At 45.2% G+C, this 25896-nt stretch overlaps 2 protein-coding genes across 2 annotated transcripts in view; one reads left to right on the plus strand and one right to left on the minus strand.

Annotated features, from left to right (window-relative positions):
- The window catches only part of coro7 (coronin 7), a 103981-nt gene that overhangs the window by 51567 nt on the left and 26518 nt on the right, over nt 1-25896 (plus strand). The gene's annotated exons all lie outside the window — the stretch shown is intronic.
- On the minus strand, nt 1256-24012 carry vasnb (vasorin b). Its single transcript, XM_076753183.1, has 3 exons — nt 23953-24012; nt 16337-16399; nt 1256-3474 (listed from the first exon to the last, which is right to left on the minus strand). Exon 3 carries the CDS (start codon nt 3465-3467, stop codon nt 1383-1385), a length of 2085 nt encoding a protein of 694 aa, XP_076609298.1. The 5' UTR covers nt 3468-3474; nt 16337-16399; nt 23953-24012; the 3' UTR covers nt 1256-1382.

The raw sequence follows: 25896 nt of genomic DNA on the forward strand, positions 1-25896 counted from the left end.
CAATGGATCTCCCACTTTGCAAGTCTCATTGTCGCCTACAGAGAAATAGAAACACTGTTAAGTCTGCTGTGCTGTGCATCTGGGCTTTCCGTAGTCTGGTTAGGTGCAAGTGAGCAAAACTGTGACCCTCCTTGCCAAGGAGAGATTGTGCACAGCATTGCGCTGAGCAGGCTATTTTAACTCAAGGGAAACAGAACACACAACCACAATTTGCTTTGCCTGTTGTGGGCCACGCCAAGTCGTGTGTTGTATGTGAGTTGTGGTTGAGAGATAAAAGTTTTCCTTGCAGGGTATATAAATAATAAATAAAATCTCTTAAGTTCTCTTTTGCTGTGGTATAGTCACGTGAATGCTTCCTGTAATTAATGCAAGATCTAAACTGGTTGAACCTCAGTGCAGCACTGAAACAGAAGGGGTTCAGTCAACTGCTTCCCTCTGTACCTCTTACCTTCTCCCTTTGTGATGGTAAAGCAGGCTGAGGACTTCAGAATCAAGAAGGGGGATTTAGTCTTGAGTCTGTCCAGACTCACATCTACTTAGACTGTCTGACATTGTGGGGGCAAAGCCCTTTGATTGACTTTGCTGGTACCAAACGAGTTTTAATCTTCAAAGATTTTAATCTGCTGTTTTGTCTGTTAGTCACAAGAGGTGGAGGGGTGGGGTTGGGGGTATAGAGGGCTGTTAACAGTCACAATGTTGCACAATAAAAAATAACAAAGACTCAGGTATAAAAAAAACATACATACAAAAAAATCACTAGCGTTTTAGAGCCAAATAAAGCAATACAAGCATCAGCTATTTTCTCTGCACAACTTCATTTGGTGTCTTAAAGATCATTCACAGCAAGCACTGATCCCTTTGGGGTAGTACTGAGGAGTTGCAGCATGCAGCAAACGCTTGCTGATAGTGTTTAGGTGGGCTGTTGTGATGGGGAAAAGGCAGCACAGCCCCATTTCAGTGCACTCTCCTTTATGAACAGCTAAAGGAGGGCATGAGGTCACAATGTCCCTTAACCCCAGGTTTCAGCCAATGGCAATTACCATCAGTCCGAGCATCATAGCATGGGAGCTGATAGGTTGCCAGTCCAGCAATGTGAATGAGGAAATATTATTAAAGCAGGATGCCGCATGTAAATGGAGAAGAGGCACTTTCAATGTTTTTTAAAGTTCAAACAAATGTTTCTGAACTTGTTTAACGTCTGCTTAGACAGCTGGAGACATTGAGTTAAATACATGTCCAGTTTCTCCTTTGCTGGTTGGCTGGCTGATACGATGTCCTCCTTTTTCACAACATCAGTTGCTGCTCTCTGTATTTCATCAATGAGGAAAACAGAGCTGAAGAATTAAAATCCTCCTTTATGTCTGAGTAGCCAAAGCCAGGTGTCAAAAGTAGGACGGCTTGTGTGAAGACATATTGTTATTTGATGTACAGTGATCCTGTAGTAGCAAAACCTCATATTCCAGATTGCCATTCTGCACAGCAGGTTCAGGGATCGTAAGTTGGGGCTGTTTTTGAGGCAGTGCTCCATTGTCCAAGCTAGTCTTAACTCCATCTAACTCTAACTGAGAGGGCTCACAGTCTAGGTCCAGGTGACCCTTGGCCCTCTTCCTGCGAAGATAGCATACCACTCCCACTGCTATTGCTATCAGTACCAGCAGTAGCAAGATGGCAATCGCAGGCACCAGCATAGTGGTCAACCTCTGGTCGCCAGACAGTGTATCGGTGCCCCTGACACTTTCAGCTGCAGTTTGGGCCTCAGTGCAGACACTGTCTGTGCCACTAGGAGCACCTAGTGGACTGGCACATACGGTGTAGGTGGAGTTGGGCTTCAGGCCTCTGAGTCTGTACTCTGGGAATGATGCTGGTAGGCTGAGTTGAATGGGCCTGCGGTCTGGCCCAGAGAGATTGCGGTAGGTTAGGCGTATTCCACGGATGTAAGGCCGCATTTCAATGTAGCGGTGGAGGTCCAGCAGGATTGAGGTTGCGGTTGCCTGATGTGAGCTGATGTCTGGTGTATCTACAGTAGCAGTTACCATGGGCATTTCATCTCCAGGTGGTGATGCTGGGCGATGGTTTTGGACTTCACAATACATGCCAGAGGTGCCATGTGGACAGGTACACTCTACCTGACCATGCTGGTCTAAGCGACAAGTACCCCCATTCAGACAGGTGTGAGAGGGACAGAAACGATGCTCCTCGCCTAGATCCTCTTTGCTGCTGCTACTTGGGGATGCAGGGACAGGGGGCAGAAGAGAGTCATTACCTTTGTCTCTGGGGTTGTCACTGGCCCTGGTGACTGGAATAGCTCTAGTAGTACTTGGTAAGGTAGTGACAGGAACAGGCTGGGTAGTAGTAGTTTTGACAGTAGTAGTGGTGACTGTAGTTGTGGTAGGACAGCCAAAATCCTTGTGGTCCAGTCTTTCCAATACTTTTCCAGCATTGATAGGTGGGAAATGACAGCGTGTCTCCTCTGTTCTCTCCAGGGTGATACTCTGGGCTCTCAGCCATCTTGGGAACCACGCTAAAGTGCAGAGGCAGTTGAAGGGGTTCTCTGCTATTGTGAGCTTTCTGAGGTGGGGTAAAAGCTGGGAGAACTCATCAGGAAGACCCTGCAGACTGAGGCTGCTAATGTCCAACTCCTGTAGTTCTCCAAGGCTCTGAAGGTCCTCAACTTTAAGAGGACCCATTGGGTTCCCAGCCAGGCTGAGGTGAATCAGCCCCTGGGTCTCCTTTAGCACTGAAGGGAAAGAATCAAGGTGGTTTCCTGAGATGTCGAGTTCATGGAGGTTCTTTAGACTACTTATGAGCTCCTTGTTCAGGCTAGTCAGCCCCACACCACCCAATTTCAGCGACTCTAGGTTTGGGGTCTGGAGGTCTGAAGGACCCAAGGTAGGTAAGGCATTAAAACGAAGGTCCAGTAGCAGGAGTTGGGGCATTGAGAGAGCAGGCAGGGATGTCAAATGGTTCCTCTGTAGTTTGAGTTCCAACAGGTTCTCCAAACCATTAAAGGCGGCAGGGTCGATGGTCTCAATAATGTTACTATACAAATAAAGGCGCTCAAGCAGTGCCATACCCTGGAAGCATTCCTCTGAGATGTGGGTGATCTGGTTGGATGACAAGTCTAAGTTTCTCAAAGAGGTCAAATGTTCAAACACCCTTTCAGGAAGTTCAGTCAGTTTGTTTTGACTGAGGTCCAGCATTTCCAGGTTCTCCAGACCATCAAAGTCCTCAGCTGTCAAGCCCTCAATGCCATTGGAAAAGAGGTAAAGGCTTTTTGTGGATGTGGGCACTCCCTTTGGAATGGTAGAGGAGCGTCTCAGGAAACATAAAATGGATTCTGGTGTGGAACACGAACAGTCCTTTGGGCAATCGTTGGACAAGGTGCCATCAGGAAGGATGAGAATGAGCAGAAAGGGCATCAGTGGAGTGAGAAAGACCTTCATGGTGTAGATTCTTTCTCTCTCCATGCTCAGCCTAAAAAAGAGAACATATAAACTGTCAATGACCTGCATAATCAGAGAAATATACAGTAAATGCTGATACAGCACAATGTTGAATTTATTTTACAAAGCATATTTCCCTGTATAGTCTCGTTTCCATGCCAGTGAAGGTCAGCTATTGATTCACTGTGCTTCTTTAATGTGCTTCATAGAGTGAGATTACTATCAAAGGTTTAACTATGCACAGCCAGTGATCAAAGGCAGTCTTTTGTCACAAGGTCTCAAACAATAGGGCTGTAGCTGTCAGGTTTCAGAGGTTTTCTGCTATACTCGTGGCATCTTGCCACACTTTTCTGGCTAAAGAAGTGCCACAGTCTGCCTGCAATGATCTGTGTAATCGATAGTACTGTGCGATGACAAAACCATTGTTTCCTTCTCTAATGAACCTACAGATGGCTTTGTGTGTGTATGTGCATGTGCCCAGTCACACGTGCATATAATATATATGATAATATAAGTGTTGATGTTTGTAACCAAAAGGGATGTATTTGTAAGCTGCCACCCGCTGCTATTTACTGTCCTGCACACACTCTGTGGTTATAGTAGGGTCATAGTTAACTGTTCTCCCTATGTTTATGACAGACTCCACAGCCTATGAAACACACAGACGCACAGCAGCAATGAACAAGTCTAATTTGTTTTGTTTCTGAGATGATGTATCAAAGTGAAAACACAGAGTGACTTTGAATGGTTTTCTGTCTTTCAAGACTCACTGAAACAGTGAAAAGCCTCACATACGCCCCCTGAATGATTCACCATAAACACTGCTCTGGGCTCTCCAGTTTCAGATGACCATACCATGTCAACTTTGTGTGGCTGTATGTCGCTGCACGTGGCCACGCATCTGTGGATGATTTCCTTTGTGCCGTTTTAAACTTGGAGAGGAGCTTCACTGATTGCGTGGAGCTGCTTCCCTGACTATAGATATAATATAAATAACACACACTGTCTATGTTGTCAGTATGCAGGCTGAAAGCCAGGGCTACTTGCCAGGTAAGTGTCTCTGAAACTGGAAAAAATATGAAATACAGAGACACAGAAGAGAGCAGATCATCAGGAAGATAACAAACTGTGATTTAAGCTCATTTCGCCAAAGCCAAAGGCTTATAAAACAAACACCCTGATGGAGCGTTGACACAGTAACTGAAAGGAAAAAGAGGGAAGAGATGATGGAAAGGAGTGAACAATGAGTGGAGATGAAGAAACTAGTAGCTGACAAGAGTCTGTGTGGCAGTTTATCATCCTGCGCTACTGAGTGAGATGGCCTTGGGTGACAAGCCAACATCTCTATCAGCTGACCATTTCTCTCCTTTTGACATCTTTCTATCCTGTCTTTTATTCTTTAGGGAGTCTATATGTAACAATTTTTTGTTCTTAAACTGTGACACTCTTGCCTGATTTGCTCAAATACACTCATAATCCCCCAGTGTCCTGCACTTACTTTTATTATGATTTACATTTATTGATTTGGTATGATAACAGGGAGTGGTTGATATCTCTTAAAGCTTGCTTTATGATTTATGACACCTACAAGTACGGGATGTTGGTAGACTCGAATGCCTGAGGGAGATTATTTTAGGGCCTTAAATGGCGAAATTGTTGATGTCTGCACTGCACAAATACCTGAATGAGAAGCCAAAAACGTGTGACTTTCAGTTTAACACAGATGGAGCACACACACACACACACCAAGAACATTCTGTTCTCACACTGCTTACCTAAGATTGTGGCCCATGACACCAGTAACATTAAAAAAAAAATTGCTTAGGACATGTTATTTTTCTCATTTCCTTTTCTATCTTGAAACTCTATTCTTTTGCTCCGATGGTTACAGCATTAATATATCTTCCTTGTAAAGTATGCACAATGTCTATTAGATACAGAGACATCAGAGCAGCCTGTAGAAGCAAAGCTGCTTTTTCTTATAGGTGTCAATGCCACCAACATCTACTTAAGTCAGGTACACGTTACAATAGCGTCAGGGCTGCTGCCCACTTGAATAAGTTCTGATTTTTTAAAATTATTTTACTTGTCTCTCCTTTCACTTTGCCTGTTTATTCATTCTCTTTCTAAAAAAGAGTAGAGGAGATCAAGGTTTTCGAGGGGGTGCATTAGAGAGGCGGAGGAAGGTCCAGTATCATCTTATCAGACCGCAGCTATAGCATTTATTTTCCTTCTCTTTCAGCATACTTTTCTTTCCGCTCCTGCTTCGAATTGCAGCCTGCTTGGAAAGAAGATCTCTTATTTTCCTTCTCCAGTATATAAACTAAAAGCCATCATGGCATTCGCTTGAGCCCCACTGCCAACATGCTCCTCTTATTATCCCGATAACTCGTTCAGACATGGCAGAAATGTTACTCTCTGCCTCCAGATGCCAGCAAAATGACCCTGCTCAAACCTCAAGCCTTGGTTGAACACAGCGGCCAGCTGGTTTTTAGAGTCAACACCTGCTAACAGCAGAAATAGAAAAATTATTTAAATTTTGGCAGCCATGCAGAAAAGCTGGACCCGCTTAGTACTGTAACTGTTTATGGAAAATCTTGTCCAGAAAGTAACAGATAACATCTGATGGTGATAGTTTGCTGTTGGCTGTAACTCAGTGGGCAGCACAGGTGAGGGTTGCAGTTATCCCATAATTTACACAGTGCCTGGGGGAATTTGATTTAACAGGTGACTAATTAAATGTACACAGTTGTAAAGACTTTTTGTATCACACCTCAGTGGCTGGGGAGACGTCCAAAGCAAGTCACATTTTATTTGCTCCTGTTGGAAATAAAATGTTTTAATTGTAGTGATCAATAATGGCTGGAGACGAGAGTTCATAGGATGGACGGAACATTTTCAGATAGTCACAGAGAAGGGGGCCGGCTTCAGGATAGGGTTCCAAAATGATGGAGGTGCAAATGGAGGGAAAAGAAGGAAAGTGTGGGTGCCGTGCTGCGTGTGTGTACAGATGAAGGGAAAACAAAAGGATTTGGGAGGATAAACAGGAGATGAAGAGGATAGGGAGAATCAAGCAACAGCTGGAGCGAATGCAGATGGTCACAGGTTTTCATATCGTCACTGTGTGTGGGGTGATGCCTTTCAGTTTCAGTGCAGGATACAGCATGTGTGTGTGTGCCAAAGAGGGTGTACACACACATTCTTTACATTAAAGGCTCTCTGTTCAGAACAAACTCTGCATGCACTCCAGTGTTTGTGTGAGAGAAGTATCATATGTGTCTGAAGTTGTCCAAAAATCCAATCTCATTCTTTCCGGAGAAGGAATGAGATTGGATTTTTGGACAAGAATTCCTTCCGGAGATGGAAACCTGACTTTGGTACATTGTATCAGGGCCTGAGACGGGGTACGAGGGTCCAGTGCCAGAACATACAACAACATCAAGGCAGCCGTGAGAGGAGAGGGAGCTATGCAGATAAAACTGAGAATATTTTTCCAAGAAACTCGACGTGGTGACTCTACTGTAGCTCCCTGGGGCAGAATGTTTATTTGAGTGTGCCTCATTCCAAACTGGGCCAGGCACATCTGATAACCCAGTGGAGGAGAAACTGTGGTGGAGTGGGAGGTGGGGATCCCAGATAAACCATAGCTTGATAGGTTGGATTCTCCTGTTTTCTTTCTTTATGGATACGAGTGACTTGTGCAGGTCTTATCAGTGGGATAAGATAAGGCGCAGTTGTGGCGTCACGACAGTATGGATGCACGGCGTACCGTGGGGCTGAGTGGCTCCTGGCTGTGTGGCTTTAACTTGAGTGTTTTGAAGTGAATGCAGGTGGAGGGCCCGGAGATAGTAGAAAGACAGCTTTGTCATCCTGAGCAAGACGGAATGCCCCCCCTCCCCTTCTGCCTTCCTCCTGCTCTCTTGAGTTGTAATTTCCTTTTCTCTCCCCTGCGCGCTTGTTGAGACATTCCTGAGACAGGCAGCAGCTGAGTTTGAAAAAGCAAGCTTGTCTGTGTCATTGGCTTGGCATTTAGAGATTAACAAGGAGTCTTTCTTGGTTTATAAACCGACGATGGGTTGGATGAATGATGGTGCTGCTTATATGAATGGGAGTCCAAACATCTCTGTGACCAGGATTGTTATATAACGATTGTTCTTACATCTGTGTTTTCTTTATGCTTGAGTCTAGGTTTGTGGGTTGTATTAGAATAAAACGTGTTGGCTGATGAATACGTGGAATCAGCTGAGGGCCAGAAACAATACAGAGCAAACACAAAGGAAAAAGCGTGTGAGCGCCTTTTGCACGACGCTAAGTGAAATACACAGTCAGCTCCTTGAAAAGAAAAATTAAAGAGAGAATTCGAAGAGGCAAAAGCAAGAAAAGCATTTTTTCCTCCTCTCCCTCAGCTCACTTCTTATCCCGCTTTTTCTTTCTATTCAAGATGAGGAGGAAAAGAAAACACACGCAGGGGGAACGGCGGAGACAAAAGCAGGTTTCTGTCAGCAGGGGCGCCGGGGTGGAGAGGTGGATAAGACCTGGCTTTGGGAGGGTGAAGTGGGCTTCAGCAATTAAATCCCGGCAGGCCAAGCGTCAAGAGCCCTTATCTTCAGAGCTGAAGGCCAACTCTGAGGGGCAATGAAGGGTACAAGAGGGGGGTAGAAAACTGTGGTATGTGTGTGCAGGAGTCGCAGGTCACTGTGCACTTGCATAATACAAGGCTGGGCCGGGGACTATGGGGGGCAGCATGCCAAGTCACAGTAAGGGGACAAGGCTGCACACTAAAGAGTGCATACTCCCGTTAAAGAGGCCCCTTCGGTTCTTTATATATTAAAGGAACAACACTTGTGGTATTTGTATTAGCGTATGATCTACAGAGTGGTAGGTCACTTCACTGGGATGCACTACTGAAATATATTACAATAGCAGCTCCTTGAGTAGATTTACTACAGTAGCACACTGACATAAATTCACATAGGTTGTAAATGATAACTTAGGCACCCAGAGACACACTGGCGATGTCCTTGCCACAGCTGGACCCTGTTAATCCAGTGAGGTTATCGGTCAACATGACAAAGGGGTCAAGAGAGAATTGGGAAGGGGGAACAAGAGTTGTATAAGATTCCTTAATGGGTAGCACAGGAGAGAAAAGAGCATGTTTGTGCAGACAGAAAGACGCAGCACAGCTATGATTTTCAAAATGTCAGCTATGTTAATGTGAGTCAGTTGGTATGCATGTAATGCAGTGAAGTATTTTATTGTTTATGGCATGAGCTGATGAATCTCTGATCTGCAGTCTTTCATTGCTGGTTCTACCTGTTAGACAAACTATATTACAGCGTAGATAAGCAAAGAAAATATGTATGGATCAAAAAGGAAGGCATGTTTGGAGATGAAGGCACGAGGATTAAAAAAGAAAGAGCCACTAAATGGAAACATCTAGGGGCCCTTGGGGTGCTCGGGGGTTTTGGAAACATTAGGAAAGTAGATTTATTTTCTTAAAATATGTTTTATATGCTAATGGATGTTTTCTTTTGCACTAATGTACCATCAAGGTAAGCTCCATCTGTCTATTTTAGATAGCTCAGATATTGCTAAAATGCTCAGATTAAACAACAGATTAGGTGTCCGAAGATCAAAGCTCAGCTATGTAAAACATATGTAATGCCAGCAGTGGCTAAAAAGAGAGGCAATATTCCAAAATGTGCTTTAAAACAGTCACACTGCATCTGCATCAAGGTCCATCAAGCAGGCAGAATACAAACACAGACAGGGGAGAGGAGGACATGTGGAACGAGAGAATGATGATAGTTTTACTATATCTGTCACTGCAAATACTCATCTTGAAGCCACAATATCATTGTTATGCTTTGTAGTGGTATAAAGGGGGATTACGGACTGTAGTAATTTTACAATGCGCTGCACAAACAAAGCTTTCCAACTGATTTCAGCCTGACCACAAGAAAAAAACCCTGTAATAGTCACATCCATCGTGCATCTGCTCTGCCTGCGCTGACTGATGTCAAAGGATTGTTGTTTTAATTAACACAACCAACCACTTAACCAACAGGCAGGTTCCTGTCAGCCTGCCTCTGAGTTACAATCTTCACTTTTTTTATGCCTCTCTCATTCTATGCTCTGTGTACCATGCACATATAAATGAGTTGCGAAGCACCTTATTATGGGTGTGAAGGGCAGCCTATTCATCTCAGGATTTATGGTTTTGACCGGGTCTGCTTCTAAGGACAGTATGAAGCAGCACCATTAGTATCTGCAGCTGGAGGACTTGAAAGAGAGCATAATATACAGTGCAGGGGTGAGTGGGAGGGTAGTGGAATAGTAAAACTCACAAAAACAGTCAATATTTGCTGCACTATAGAAGGATACAGGGCAACTCAGTGTTTAATTTGGAGGTCAAAGTCAGTAGTTACATTGTCATGTGCTAAAGAGATATGTTTGATTTTAAAATATTGACACACAAGAGAGAAAAAAAAAGAAAGTTGAAAGCTGGACATTTGTTTCAGATAGCATCAGTCCAAAGGACAACAAAGCCCATGAAGCAGTGAGGCGGAGAGCGACTCCTTGAGGTCAGAGGTCAGGCTCTAGATTAGTGTTTCCACTGCTGCTCAGTATTCTGTGTCCTCTGTTGTAACTGTGTCCCAGACTACACAGATAACAGGCCCTGTTTGACACGGGCACACACCCAGCTCCGGTTACACACACACACACACACACACACCTGAAGCTTGCTGGTCCTCGTCTCCACAACAGGTGCTTTCTCCGCTCCTCCGGGGCAACATGAAACCCAAAACCTCCGGAGTGTGTCTGAGTAAATGATGCGACCCGCGCCAAAGCTCCAGCCTTAGCCGGCTGCGCACTCCTGCCTCAGAGGAGCGAGAAGGCGGGAGGGGAACGGAAGCAGGCAGAGGTGGGCGGCCGGGCAGCCAAACGAGACCAGAACTGGGACTCTGCTACAGCATGTCTGTAGTCTGGCTCTGCCTCCTCTGAGCTTTCGAGCATAGAGGTCAGGCGCTACGCGTTCCAAAAGGAAATGTGGACCATTTCCTTTTGTTTTATTACTGAAGGATATGACGGATGGTGCTGTAGATGCTAGACTTGATTTTGTTTTCATAAAGGCACACATGAGGGGAGCCACAGGACGCGCTGGCTGTGGCGGACTCTCTCTTCTCTGTCTCCGTTTACACACAGTGTCCTCTTGTTTCGCCTGGCGAGCGATGTCTCAACACTGACACACATCTTTCATCAGAGCGCCCTGCCCTGTGACCTCTTGGGACAGTTAGTCATTGAGGTCACTGTCGCATTTCTTTCATAGGCACACACAAAATACTCTGTTTGAGACCTTCGCCACAGGACTCTGGTGTTACGCAGACATAAAGGATTTGAGGGAAGCACAGGCAACCTGGACTTTCATCTGTTTTCTTATTTCTCCGTGGTGTTCGAACCTACAGCTTTTGTCAGCCTTGCGCCTCGTGTAAAAATCCCATCCATCCTATCAGTGACCTGAACAGTATGACCTCACCACTCTGCTGTGTCCATCTTTGACCTGGCTTGAATCAGTCACAGCCAAGTGGCATAGAAACACAAACACCTTTCTGTCTTTCCTACTATCCCTTACTCGCTCTCTTGCTGGCTTTCTTTGTTCATCTTTCATTTGCTCTCAAACATAGCAGCAAACCACACCACTGCAGTAGTTGCAGTCAGATGAGTCCAAAAGCACTAAATCACCAGGAAACGGTAAATACGACAAAACTGGGCTCTCTCCAGGTTTTGGCTTGTGCCTTCACATCCTGTGCACGACTATTCACGCCTCTGCCTAGAATCCAAACTTTATTGTACTATCTGGCTCACTGACCCTGGGAGCAGTGTTGTCCAGAGCTTTGTTCTCCAGATTGCGACAAAACGAACTGGTCTCAGGCAGCGTCTCAAAAAGACTCCTTCGAAAACACCTGAAAGGACTGTGCCTGGAGCGGGGCCAGGGAAATGTTTGTGCTGCATGTGCGCTTGCGGTTAGAACTGGCTGGATGGACCAGTTTTATCAGTCAGCCACAAGCCCGGTGTAATGAGGACACTCAGACACTCTGCCTACCCCGCAGACATGCGTTCCAGGTCCAACATGGCTACAGTGCTAGTTTGTCACCTGGCCTGGAGTCTGTCTCTCATTTTCAGGACTTATTTACCAACCCTGGTAGAGTCAGCCAAACAACAATGCACGATAAAAAGCTCCGTAAAGCTCCGAAAACTGTGGAAAGAGAGCCGCAATTACTGACTGACGTATGCTGTCGGGCTTATTTGTACAAAAGATCAAGAGAGGGACCACACTGGATGTTGACAGTGTTTTTACCTTTGTGCTTTGTTGCAACAGCACTGTGTAAGAGTTCAAATTGGCGCTCGGCTAAATCAGAGGGTGTGTGAGTCAGGCGGCAGGCAGGCGCGCTGACTGGCAGGCTGACTATCCTTGTTTGACAAACAATGTCACACGCACTCACTGAGGAAACACTCACAAATTATCCATCTGCCTGCCTGCCTGCCTCCTCTGTCCGGATCATCTTTCCTCTTACTCTTTGGCTACTTGTAGTTCGACTGCATTTCTGTCAGTACTCTTACATTAAATGTGCGCGCATGCAGCTACACCCACGCACTGTGTACAGCTGCGCGTTGGCCAACTAACAGGCGACGCTCATCTCTGACACTTCACTCAAGTATTTGCAACATCTTCACCTTCTCGCCCCGCCGTTCCCTTCGCTCACCTCTTTCCTCTCTCTCAGGTTTGTTCATGTAGCTGGCAAGAGTATGACTGGAATCTGATGGAGGCACGTCTCCTCCACCTGTCACAACAACCCCGCAGGGCCTGTGTAGCTCTGAAGCAGCTATGTAGCTGTCAAAGTGTTGCAAGAGCTCAAGGCTAAAGTAATGGGGTGGCAAACAGAAACCTGTTACAATGCTAGTGCCGACAGGTAAACATGAACTTGTTTGCGCTGTTAAAATGCAGTTCAGACACTTGTCGACTTGGAGGAGACCTCAGTAGCACAGGACAGTGTTTCACCTTTACTCTGCGTGGAGCTTTTAGTCTTTCCACATGCAGCAATGTGTCACTGAGCAGAGCAGGAAAGAGACTTAGCACCTCGTCTTTGTTTGAGATTTAGTTGCAAGATGTGAAAGTTGCTATGTTGGGAAGGAAGCAAGTGATGTATTGATGAATTGACTGATAAATGAGTGATTTACTGGTTGTTCATGGCTACTCGTGTGAAGTATCCCTGTTGTCATGGATTGAGTATGACTGGAAATTAAAGGTCCGCTATATTGAAAATGACTGAATTACTCTTATCCACCACTGCGTACAGGAGCTAGCCTAACAGAAAACCAGCAGAGGTTTGTGTGTTCGGTGAGCAGGGGTGCTCGTGCTGCAGGGGGTTAATAAATGCCAGGAGAGGAACTTTAAGACGGAGTCATGTGCATATTCAGTTGTCAGTGACATTACATAAATAATGTTGTATACTTATAGGAACTCTGGCTCAAGTGGAACTTCCCTCATTTGCTTCTGTACCACAACCTGCACTTAAAGGCAGGCATCGTGCTGTGCTACCTGTTTTTCAGGCCCCCAAACCCCACACCCCCTCCTTTTCTAAGAGTTACCGTTTGTAATTTTTCTAGTCGTTCTGCCCTGCAGGCTTTTCCCTGTGATTTAAAAAAAAAAAACAAAAACACCTCAGATATGTGCTACACACAAGATAAATGTGAAATGTAGATGACTGATGCTGATTAGGATGTCACAAAGGAATTTATTGTGAAACTGCTGCCATGGCTGGTAAACCCCCCCCCCCCCCCCCCCCCAAAGACTCCAACGCTGACATGCCTCTCCTCCACAGCCTCAGATGCCCCATGTTTACCTCCTGAACCAAACTGTTTACTTGTTTAGCACAATATTAAAACCACAGTGTCACGTTAATTTAGACGCATGTCTGATTTGATTAATTAATTGTCCACTTTCATCTTTTTCGTTGCTTTATCCTAATATACTGAATTCAACTCTGAGCCTTGAACCCCTCATTTGATTGGGACACTGACCTGCATACTTTAGTAATTAAACACGTGAGCCCTACCATCTTATCTTAGCGAGTGTAAAGACATCAGTCAGCAGCAGTCTATCAAGACATCAACACTGTCCCTGAGCTCTGCAATTTGTCTGCAGCAGGTGTGCACTAGCAGATGATTCCTCGTATCAAAACAAGGCGAGAGAGCAGAGAGGGGGACGGGGGTAGTGACAGAAGTGGAGGAATAAACTTCTTTAACCTCCTTTTCCCTTCAGGTTGTTAGAACACACAATGGATTGCATAAATCTCCTGAATGCGACGATCCAGTGAACTGCCTGAAGCGATTCATGGGGCATTTCTTAGAGGAGCGTCAAAATCAATACAACATGAACTCCCTCTCATTTCCAGAGCATTTAGCAACATGATCTGCTTAGGATGTAAGTCAGGATCTGCCTGGTGAAGCCGGTCTATTAAAAACATACGCAAACTCAAACCACCCCAGACCTATTGTTTCCATTTTTTTCCACGGGGTGCTTTTTAAAGGACCACCACTGTTTTTGCAAGTTTCAGCAGCAGATTACTGCAACGCAGACTCGATCTTTGCAACTGGTATTGTCCTTTGCAGAGGGCCTTACCCTGACGGCTTCAGAAAGAGGGTCCCTTGGTGTGCTCATGAAGGAGCACAGATCAATGCCTTCAGTATGCAGCATGTGTGTCTGTATGTCTGTGCCCTATTGGTTAGTCACACTCACACACTGTACAGACACGAACTGGTCGGCTGCCACAGAGATGGAGGGAATGAATGATGCTTTGTTATGGTGGCAGTGAATCGTAATTCATCTAAATAAAGAACACTTTGTTTGCACTCAGATCCGTTCATACGCGTCATTAAGTGAGTACAGTAGATTCCTGAGCTGACCTGTAACACACCGAACAATGCATACCTGTGTGTGTGTGTGTGTGTTCTGATGTCACTGGGTTTGTGAGCATGTGTGTGTGGTAGAGTTAGAGTGTATAACTATCAGGAGCGCCCTTGTTTGCTCTTCCATGTTTGCTTTTAAGTCAAAATATTAACATTATTAACTGAAAATTATACTAAGTACGACATTTGTCACTGTGGTGTCTAGAAGTTTAACACACATAGCCACAGGTCACATTAATGGAAAACACACACTGCTAACAGCCAGACATTTGCCCCACACTTATATTTGACTACATACTTAAATATAGCACTAGGTGTGGTGGCAGAGACGGTAAAAAGCACACACACATATCAGTGTGTGGTGTAATTCATCAAAGTGTGGTACAAGCTTTGATGGTGTAACTCCAGGATTAAGGCAGAAACAGAACCAGTGTGTGCCCTGACAGTGAGCCATTGCCTACATAGCAAATAATTTACAGCCTAAAGTCAACTAAAGTCAGGCCCAGAAGAAGAGCTCGGCACCACCCGGCTCTCTCTTCTTCTTTTGTTTTCCCTGAGGAGGACTGGGCTGCTCGGAGAGAGGCGGGCAGATCGGTAAGGCAATTAGCGAGAGGCGCGGTGTGCGTCCAGAGCCCTAGGCTACGGACTTGTCCTGTGCATGTGTGCGTCTTTACAAGCCCACGCAGTCCCTGTCACAGCTCATTGACAACTAGCACAACACAGGAATGAGGCAAGGCAGAGAATGAGGGGTCGGGGGGGTGTAACATAGAGCAGAGCGCCAGAGGGACAGTTTTCACCAGTGACGCACTGATAGACGATAACTGGACCGCAGCACACATACCTGGGTGGATTATTAGTTTGGGTCTTAAAGGTCTTAAAAACCAGGCAAAAAAATAACCTTTGCAGCAGAACATTTTCAGAGGATTGTGCTGACCGTACGTGCAGTACCTTTTAGAGGATAAAACTGATGATATATGTACCTTTACTTTCCTTCCCTGTATGCAACTCCTTGGCCTATTCGTTCCTACTGAAGACACAAATCTTTAAAACAGAATATCAATATGTAGTTTCATTAAGAAAGAAATACTCAATAACTTCCTAAAACAGCTGGGCTAGTTTTTAGCAAATGCTACGGTCAAAAAAAAGAGTCCATAGTGTGTTTGTTGGGGACTATTTTCAGCTGAGGATTCACACATATGATGAGTGTGGTATAGACTCAACATAGCTCACGTTCACCCTCAGTAACGTAGGATTAAGTCATTACTGACAATAAGAAGAACAGAGGACATCAGCAGACATGTTAAATGTGTTCACTTGATTCGCTTCTTTCTCAAAGATCTACATATTATTCTGTGAAAAACAAAAAAAAAAAAAAGATCGATGAGTCTTTCACACACTGCAGATGTTTACAAGGCACAAGGTAAATGTACCGAGAAGTCAAAATTCCATAACTTCCCCCATCCTCTTGTTTCCTTTTCCCTCTGTCTGCCTACACAGCCTCATTGTATATTTGAAATGCAGTGTGTGTATGTGTGTGTGTGTGTGTGTGTGTGTGTTGAGAGAGCCGCTCTTGTTCTCCTGCCAGTCTTGTTAAGAGGCTCAGAGTTGTGTGAAAGGACCCTATTGAGGAAGCAGGGTGTTACGGTTAACACAATAAGGACCGCCAACAGCGTGCGGTCTGGCTTTCTGGATGCAAATATTCAAAGGCGTGTATTATTATGACGCGTGTCAAGAATACAACGCTGCTGGTGTAATATATCTTAAACTAAACAGTCTTTTGTTTTTTTTTTTCTGTTGTATTGTGATGAAAAACTATTCCTGATGTTAACAGTATGTTTGCATCACAGTAGCTGACCACATCTTATTCATAATGACACAGATTACTAATAAATCTGTCAGATTTCATTTCACGCTTCGCTCACCCAGTGAAGAAGCTTCCTCCTGTAGTCTCACTCCACTTTTCCTGGTGTCAGGTCTTCTCTTTCCTGGAAAGAAAACAACAGTTGCACCTATTAGCCAAAAATGTCGCAATGTTTTTGCTCTTTTCTCCACTTATTTGGAATCCACCACCCCCCTCAGTCATGCATCGTTAATGGCCCGCAATCAAAACAGGAAGTTTTCTTCCCTGTTAATTGGTCGGATTCCAGCTGTGTGCGGGAGCGTGCTGAGCGCTGCCAGGCCGTGTGGCGGCACAAGAGAATGACAGAGCGGGAGAGGAAGAATGCAGGCCGACCACTCTCCACTCTGTCAGCTCCTTGTCCTGCGGTATCAGCCCATCAGCCGTGGCCCGAGAGTGTCTGTGTGTGTGTGTGTGTGTGTGTGTGTGTGTGTGTGTGTGTGTGTGTGTGTGTGTGTGTGTGTGTGTGTGTGTGTGTGTGTGTGTGTGTGGAGCGTTGACTTAAGCTCTCCTGTGCTTCTTTCAACTCCTATCTGTGCTTGTACTGTGTTCATAGCACGGTTTCTGGTATGATCTGCGAGATTAATTGGGTTTCACCCTTTTAAGCTGCTGAATGAGGTATCGCCTCGATGGTCACTCATGTGACATTTCCGACAAAGACTCATAATATGAAGCATTTATGTCTCTGATTTCTCCTCAGTTAGGCTTATGGTGATGATGGTTCTCAAACTGGGGGTGGGCCAGGTGAAAAACATGGAGTGAAACAAAGTTGAATGAATATGATTTATGTGGGGAAAATAAACAAGAGTTGGCCGATGCTATCCTGCTGCCCGTTATTTCACTGAATTCCAACTGGGATCCTTTTTTTATTCGCTGTTTCCCCAATTATTGTTAATGATTGATAAAAACTGTGGGGGTCATGAACTTTTTTTAAGGCGTCTGAAGGGGGGCCATGCCAGAAAGAGTCTGAGAACCACCGGTTTAAGAGAAGCTGACACTGTGGCAGTGGCCCTCGGGTTTTTAAAGCCAAAAACAGCTTTAGTTTTATGTGATAGCGGCTGGCAGAGCCCAAATTGACCACACTTTTTGTGTTTCTAATGATTAGCGTCTCATTATCCGCGACCGCAGAACGACTTGTGCGTGCCTTCGTGTGTTTGTTGCTTTGCGTAAATTCAGCATTAACTAGCATCGAATGTTATTTTTGAGCGCGCTTATGGGATCATAAATATGAGTTGCATTTGGGAAAGCCCACATACAAAGTGACCACTTGATAGATGTTTTATTAGAGGGAGACGCTTGGCCAGGAGCAGCTCCCACATTTCTTTCTAATGGCGGACTTCTTTCGCTTTCATTTAATTGATTTAAGGCATGGTCGTAAAAAACAGTTTTGGAGATAATTAGCTGAGATGCACACAGCATTTCTTTCTCTCTCCCATTTGTACAGCACAGTCATACTGTTAACAAAACACCTCTTCATGTTGAATACATCAGACACACTGCGCCAGTATGTTTCCGCTTTAAAGCCATATTTCATATACCTAAGCTCTGACTCAAACACTCAAGGAACAAGGGCCCGATCACGTGCTGTAACTGATTGTGTAACACCTGAAGCCTCGCTTTGCTTTGCGTCTAAAATCCCAGAGTCGCCCTGCAGGACACGCTCGCTTCCACATGTAGTGCAGTGTTTACATCTGAAAATAACCTGTCCCAGTCCAGGACTCGGTTTGGCCCGCTGACCTGCTATGAGGGCTTTGCTGCACTCTGTGTGTTTATCTGTCAGTGGGTGTTTTGCACTGCTGCACTGAAGCTTTTGTGTTTTTTTTGTGTGAGCTCGGTGCATGTTTTTGAGTTATTTGCACACATTTCGCTGCTCTGCACAGGTAAACGCAACAATGCACGTGTGCGAGTGACGGACACTGACCATCCTGAGCGTGTCACTGCCCCGCCGTGGTCAGTTTCCTGAGGTCACTGTGTCTCCCTCTCAGACAGTCCCTTGACTGCACTGTAAATATTTAGCTTTCAAAGTGGAACTCGACACCCAAAATAGATGCAAATCATCTTTACCGCACGGCTCCGTGAATGACTGTGGCACTTTTAAAACAGACAAAACTGTCAGCAACAATATTCCCGTCTTGGTGTGCCTTAATAGCTCAGGCTGCCTCTTCCACGTCTTTCCAAGAGACATTTGGCCTTTAATTAGTGCAGACTGCACACTGCCAAATCATTGGTAGTATCTTTTAACCTGCCAGTACCTCTTATATTCTCTCTTTTCACTGTTATTGGTTTGCATTCATATTTATTTTCTTTTGAAGGAGCTATTTCTGTCATTCCCTCAGCCTCTCTGTCCACTATAATTTTCTTTCTTCCTCTGTGTTCATCTGTTAAACATAAATATCGCCTCACCCATCGCCTCCTCTGTTTCTCCTTTTCTCTCCCTGTGTCACTCCCTTTCTCTTTCCCCATCTGGTTTAATCTCTCCCACAGCAGAACAAAGCTGACGTTAATGTTCGAACCGCATTTTAGTGGCATCATCCAGAGCTGCCAACAATTTGTCCAAATTATAACTCAAAACATCAGTCCAAAGCCTGAACCTGCAGAGCACGGGCGGGATAAACGGAGAAAACAGAGAAAAGCTTCTTGTCTTGCTGTAGGTGTGCTGCCTTGACTCTTCTATGTTGGATACGGACACCAGTGACAAGCCGTGACTTGTGACACTGTCACAACCGCTCACAGCGTTGAGTGATTTGAGTCGGGCTGATGCCCGGTGGCACTCGGATATACACATGCAGGCATTTGCACGCATGCGTGCACAGATTTTCTCTCTCTGGCTGCTGCTCGCTCTCTTACGGTGCAGACAGCAGCAGATAAAAACACTATTTGTGTCCCTGGCTGCGACGGAAATAGACATTAAGCAAAAGGGGACCACGGGGCTCCAACACGGACTGATGTGACACAGGAGAGAGGCTCTGAGCGTACGTGTCGGCTTCTACGTGCGACGTGCTTTCTGTGATGAACAACGTCTCAGACACTTGTTGACCTGATGGCGAGTGGACACACACTACCCCACAGGCACACACACACACACACACACACACACACACACACACACACCCCACAAATTTACTCTGCCGTCTTATCATTCAATCCATATTCGGTACAACGTTAAGAGTTAATGTTCATCTCAGTGGTTTAATATTTGACCTTCCTCTCAAAGTGAGATCAGTCTTCCCCACTTCTGGTTTTGGTCAAACAGTATAGGTACATGTGTGTATGTGTGTATGTGTGTGCGTGTGCGCGCACCCTTGCTTTGCTTTTGCCCAGTAAGTTCTGGTTCAAGGCTCATTTCTTAATTACAGTGCTGGCCAGAGGTAATTATAACCTTAGATTAAGAGCCGTTTTTCTTTTTTTACAGGCCCACTGAAATGCAGCAATTTGTGGTGGCTTTCTGGGATGAACATCCTCCCTCTCATCCTCTCTCTCTCTCTCCCTCTCCCTCTCTCTTTCTCCAGCTGTCTCTCACTCTGCTTCTCTCTCTGAATACTTCACTGGAGTTGGTTTTGGAATTTGGGGGATTTTTGGCTTTCAGCAGATTTTCCAACCAGAGTGAGAACGTTAAAAAAATATATATATCAGGGCTTCATTTAATGCAAAGCTTGAGAGTTCAGTTTCTTTCATGCCACCTTTGAATCAGAGGGTCATCAGCTTCAGCAGATAGACGAGCTGCTAAGAATCTGACGACGGCGAGCATGTGTGCGTCTGTGGACACGGACGACAGCAGTCATTTGGGGTTTGAGCTCAAGCTGGGGCACTCCAAAGCCCTCAGATCCCTTTGCATGTGTGTGTGTATATTTATGCAAGGTTTTGAAGTGGTTCTTCTGAACGCATCATTTGGCTGCATCGGTAAGCTCTTCTTCAATTTAGCTTGGCAGGCGTACGGGCTGGGGTTTGCCTCCGCATACCGCTGGGTCAGCATTGATGTGTGAGACTGAGGCCTTTGAAGCCAGGGGTTTTATTTAAGATGCCTCTTCGACAGAGCTGCTCCAGCTCTTGGTTATCAACCAGGAACACCCCCCCCCCCCCCCCCCATGCATGCATACACACGCCCCTTGAATTCTCTCACTCACTCACACACACCCCTTCCCAGTTGTGATGCACCCTCACTTTCAGATGTCCTTGAGGAAAAACAAACGCACACACATTTTCACACACTTTCTGCCCTGTCGACTTCCCTCTCTCTGCCTGCTGTGTGAGTGCCCCACTCTTGTCCTCCTCTCCTGCCTCCACCTCCCCGTATCCCTCCTCTTCTCCCTTCCCCAGGCCTCCTCGCCTCAGCACCTGACTTTTAACCCTCTAATCCCTCTGATGCAGAGGGTAAGATGCTTCTGGCACTGCCCCTAATTGGTGTAAAACAGAGCTCTGGCGATGCGAGGCACGATGTGAAAATCCTCAGCTTTCAGCTGGTTTGAAGGAAAAGAGGCAGCATTTGGTGTAAAGTGTTGTGTTAATTAATAAGTACATTTTCAAGCCCATGTAAGGTGTCCAGCAGCTCTTTTAGTCACGTCTCAATGCAACAAATGAAGGAAAACAGCTGTCAATAATCCAGATTTAGAAATCAGTGCTCTTTTCCTCCCGAGCTCTTTGGCACAGATAATGAAATGCCAGCTTTGATTTTGCTTAAAAAAAGAAAATCTGACACAATGTTGGTACCAGATCCTGGATGGGTAGTGCGGTTTCGACATCACTGTCACAGTGGCGTGACAGCAGCCCTGTGCTTAATTGTTTAAATTGGGTTTTATGACAGAGGGCTCATTCGCTTTAGTCATGCTTCCTGTCCACAGACCAACATTTAAAGGGAAGAAATGTCCCGTGGGGCAGGGATAATCCTCCCAGTGTGCATGTGTGTCTCACTTAATGCGCACAACAGCACGCACATTTTATTGTCAAAGTGTCGCCATATGTTGTGCAAGCTGCGATGCTGTCAGTGCAGTAAGAACCGTCTCCTTCTCCTCGTACGCATCGTTTATCCACTCACACTTCTTTCAGTCTCGCGCTCAGCAGTGAGAAGTGTGTCATTTTCAACAAGTGGCTGTGCAAACACAACAGTCTGCCATTTAAAGAGTGAAACGCTGGAGCAAAAAGCGGCATTGTACAGCTCCATGTATGGAAAATAACGAGTCTGGCACAGCCGCTCTCTTGAACTGTAAGTGTTACAGTCTGTATTGCATAGTAGCCTGAAAGTTCTCCACATTAGTGACAGATAATTGGACCCCTGTGGCTGCTCTGCTGCGTCTGGTAGCCTAATATAAACCAATTACACCATTATATACTGTCAATGACACAGTAGCTTCTCCTATAACGTAATGACAGCCTGTGAGGAAACACATGGTGAGCAAACAAGCAGTACACTGGTGTAGGGGTTAATAGCGGGGCCATTGAAGTAGTTTACATTGCCTGTTTTGCCCCCAGGAAAGATTAGGCGATTTTCTTTGCCTGTTTGTGGGGGCAGTGTAAAAGATGTTAATCTGACTGAAAGCTGGAGGGAGGCTAGAGTAAGACGACCGCAGAAGAATTATGTCTTTAATGAGGCCTGGTTTGATCACGTTTGTGTGGTTATCACCCCAGGAACAGAGGACAGGCACTTGCACAATTGTAAGGTTAAAAGTACGTTTGAAAGAGCTGTTTTGTAGCCCCTCTGTGGGACACAACGAGGCTCTATCTCAGCCAATCAAAGTTTATATTGGCATATTATTTGGAAAGATAAGATGATATTATCCGGAGAAAACGAATGCAGCAACAATTCTTTGGAACTTTTTGGAGCAGAGATGGCTCGAAACGTGTTGAGTCATGCCACTTTACTGGATGTTAGTTTATTGGTGGAGGAGGTCACTCCAGATTTAATCTGTCAGGAATTTGACCCCATCGCTCATTGCTCTGCTGCACACATGCTGAAGGAAACTGATGTCTTTCTAATTCTCCGTGCAACTTTCCTCACATCCGAGCCAGTGCTTCATTCATCCATCACTCCGCTGCACCGCCTTCAGCTAAGAATCAAATGATTGAGTTGTTCAACTTCAAATCTGGCTTTGGAACATGTCCACATGTTCAATCAAAGTATTATATTTCATTTAATCTAATAGTACTGCAGATATTGTGATTTTTTTTCCCATAACAGTAGCAGCCATTGATAGACGTCTTTAATATTGTAGTGTGCCACCAATAATGCTTAATACTGGAACTTGGCCACCACACAGCTAAGACATGTCCTTGTTCTAAGCAGCACAAAAGTAATCAATCACTGACTGTCAGGCTTGGTGTTGCCACTTTTCTTTGCCCATCTTTGGCTTCATTTCCTTAATAGTTTTTGAAATTAAGTGGTTGCAGCCAGCAAGTATTACAAAAAGCAAAAACAGTGGCCCAGAATGGTCAAGATAAAAAAAAAAAAGTACACAGGGTATGGAATAAAAAATCAACTATGTATATGTGCGTTATGTACAGATTATAAAAATACTAGATGCCATAAAAATACTACTGCCCATAAAAATACTATTGCTAATTATTCTTATGAGAAAACCACAAATGTCATATGTTGTAAATACTGTTACATTGGAAGAAGCATTGAATAATGGCAGCTGTGATCAGCAGCATGCCGCAGTGATGATCTGGTGATGCACCACCCTGGACCATATCACCCTCCACTGATCTCCAGATATGATACATGATGTCTTCAAGATCATCTGCTTTTGACCTCACGCATGCCGAAAAGCAAAATCTGGAGACTTTCGCAGTATCTGACCCCCATTTCAACGCGTGTGTCCTGCTGAACTTTCTGCTGTGGGACGTTCCCTCGTGTGCGTCCAAAAACAGCTGTCCTATGCGGTGAACACGGCTCGGTGCGGTCTAGACACTCGGCTCGGCCCCTGCGTGCTGCACGGCGTCCTGCGGTCCAACACCAGCCCGCCTCATTACCGCCCCGGCGGCTCTTTCTGCTCCGCGCACACGCTCGCGTTTCACACATTTCTCAAATACAGACGAGCTGTTTTACTGTCAGTATTAGAAGCATTAGAGGCGCCCGCGTCGCAGACTAAACCTGTTGCATCTAATGGATTACTGGAGCGTTCATGTTGATTTGTGACTCCTGTAGAAGTGTATTTTGTGCATTTCTGCAGGGATGCTGTGCGCATTTATAGTAATACTAAATATGTTTTGTTATTACAGTAACACGGTGTAGCTTAAAAGCCCAAAAATGTTTTTTTTTACAGTATTATCAACTTCTAGCTGAGCAGAACACAAAGTCGGCGAGTCTTTGGATTATTCTCAAGTGAGTTTTCTTGAAGCGAGTTTTCATAAAACAGCTTTAATGTGCAGAACTGATCGCCGGTGGCTTCTTCTGAAGACGACATAAACTTCATGAAGAGTTTGAGTTTTTGTTTTTATTTTTTTCTGGAAAAAGATTCAGTGAATTGTCGCAGTCTGTCTGTTAAGATGTTCCTTAAGTTAATCATATTCCACCCGAACGCGTTTGTCAACATAACACTGCTCACGCGTCTTTACGCGCTTCTTGATCCTGTTCCAAGCGTTAGAGCCCGAAAGTAGTATGAAATGCTTGCAGCTGTTTTATTAGTCAAAGCATGAAACTCTTACCCTGAACTTCCAAGAAGTGAAATTGCGTTTCTGTCTTTATCCAAACGGAGCAGCTCGCCGATATAATTCCAGACCTTGTAGTTTTCCGTATGTGCGCCCTCTCTCACTTTCTCTCTCTCCTTTAAAAAAAAAGTTTCTGTGGACGTATTAAGCTTATTAACAAACGGTCTTCATTAAATCCTTGGAGAGGTACACGGACCTCCACGTCAAGGAATGCGCTCAAGTGCTCACTCCCTGGACAAAAAGCGCTTTATTGGTGAGCACAGAGGAGAGTTTAAGCGGAGGGATGGGAGGGGCGAGGCGAGGCGAGGCGCGCCGCAGCAGAGCGCACTGCTGCGCGCACCGAGCAGCAAGCGACTCACCTTGCAGCTTGGCAGAGCGCGAGGGAGAGTAATTCCGGCTTCCTTTCGGCTCTGTATCTTAATGCTTACCTGCACGACCTGTTTTAAGCGCGAGACGTCGCTGGGTTCATTATTTGCTGAGATGTTTGAAAGGCTGTTTCTTAAGCTTTGCTTTTTGAAGTATGCGTTTTGCTCAGCTGCTGTGGGGTTCAGCGTTTTGCATTGACAGGGTTAATGTTGGAAAATCAAATAAACTGGTCACACAGCATCCCTCTGAATTAAAATCCATGATCTGGGAAACATTTGTCATGAAGTAATATTTATGATAAATTAAAAAACAGAGGCCAAGAAAAGAGTTTATGTCAATATCTATCAGTTTGTGACTTAATCTTATCTGTTCACACACCTTATCTGTCAGCTGACATATGAGAGACTCGCCTTCACAGTGTACGTGCAGTGTACATCAGCACATATGGTCGCTTCATTCACGGAGTCATCCTCAAGCTGAGAAAGCTATTGAATACTTCCTAACACCAGCGGTAAACTACCCGTCGGCAGCTGGCAGCCTATTTCAATGTCAGCATGGTCCCAACAAGGTACAGTAAGGCGATAGCTCTGAGGAACTGTGTCACCTCCGATGTGTACTTTTAGCCACATGTCACAGAATGAACCAGAACCTCCAAGCCTCTCGTGTACACTGCCCTAATGTTTGTATCAGTTTGACCTACGCGGAAGCTTCTGTTCTCTCCACATGTTGACAAGAAATTGTAGAAAAATATATATAATTGAAACCAGGCCAGGTTCCTCCTCGTGGTGATGTCACTCTCCCTCGTGCTGAAGGTGCACAGACTCCCAACAAGGAACAGATTCAACAAACAAGATCTCTCTCTGGCACCGAGGCAGTCGCACTGAACCAGCCCCCACCTTCAGTATCCTCCTGACAAGGCACACTTAAGTTCCTGTTGACCCATGCTTGTGTGTTCTGTGCAGTTTACTTTCTGATTGCAGTCTCCACGCAGTCCCCTTGTGTCCGGCTCCTTCTCCCTCTACTCCTACTGTAGGAGTTTTTAGATGTAACACACACACACACATGCGCATGCACATGCACATGCACGTAACCATCTGCAAGGCATTACTGTAAATTGCAGGAATAGAGAAATGATTTCACGCATGTCCCGTAGGCTCCAGATGTGGCTCCTCAGCTTTTTTATGCGTTCAGGAGAAATAAAGAAGGGGTGAGGAATAAATCTTAGCCTGTTGTACTTGATCACACATGCATGAGGCTCACAAAATCTGTTTCTTGCCATCATTTACTCGCTCTCTGGCTAAATAAACACAAGCCTCTGTGTCCAAACTACACAACCAGGGCTGAGGCTGTCAGGTAACACTGACAGTGAGTTATTTATCTTAGCCGCTGAGCTTGTGTGTGTTGGATGGTGAGGAGCACCAGCGTCTCCAGAGCTCAGGTAGTCAAGGACTCACCTCCAGACTGGTGGCTGTCTGTTATTCTTTCTGCAGAAGCTCATTTGTTGCTTGAGTTTTGCGGCCAGCTGCAGAGCGAGCCTTCTCAAATTCAGCCAGCATTGACTGAATGATGCCACAA

Source organism: Chaetodon auriga, chromosome 16 (assembly GCF_051107435.1).
Source record: "Chaetodon auriga isolate fChaAug3 chromosome 16, fChaAug3.hap1, whole genome shotgun sequence".
Classification (NCBI taxonomy): Eukaryota; Metazoa; Chordata; class Actinopteri; order Chaetodontiformes; family Chaetodontidae; genus Chaetodon; species Chaetodon auriga.

Coding starts and splice junctions, on each gene's coding strand:
- vasnb (XM_076753183.1), bottom strand. CDS start 3,467: ATGGAGAGAGAAAGAATCTACACCATGAAGGTCTTTCTCACTCCACTG.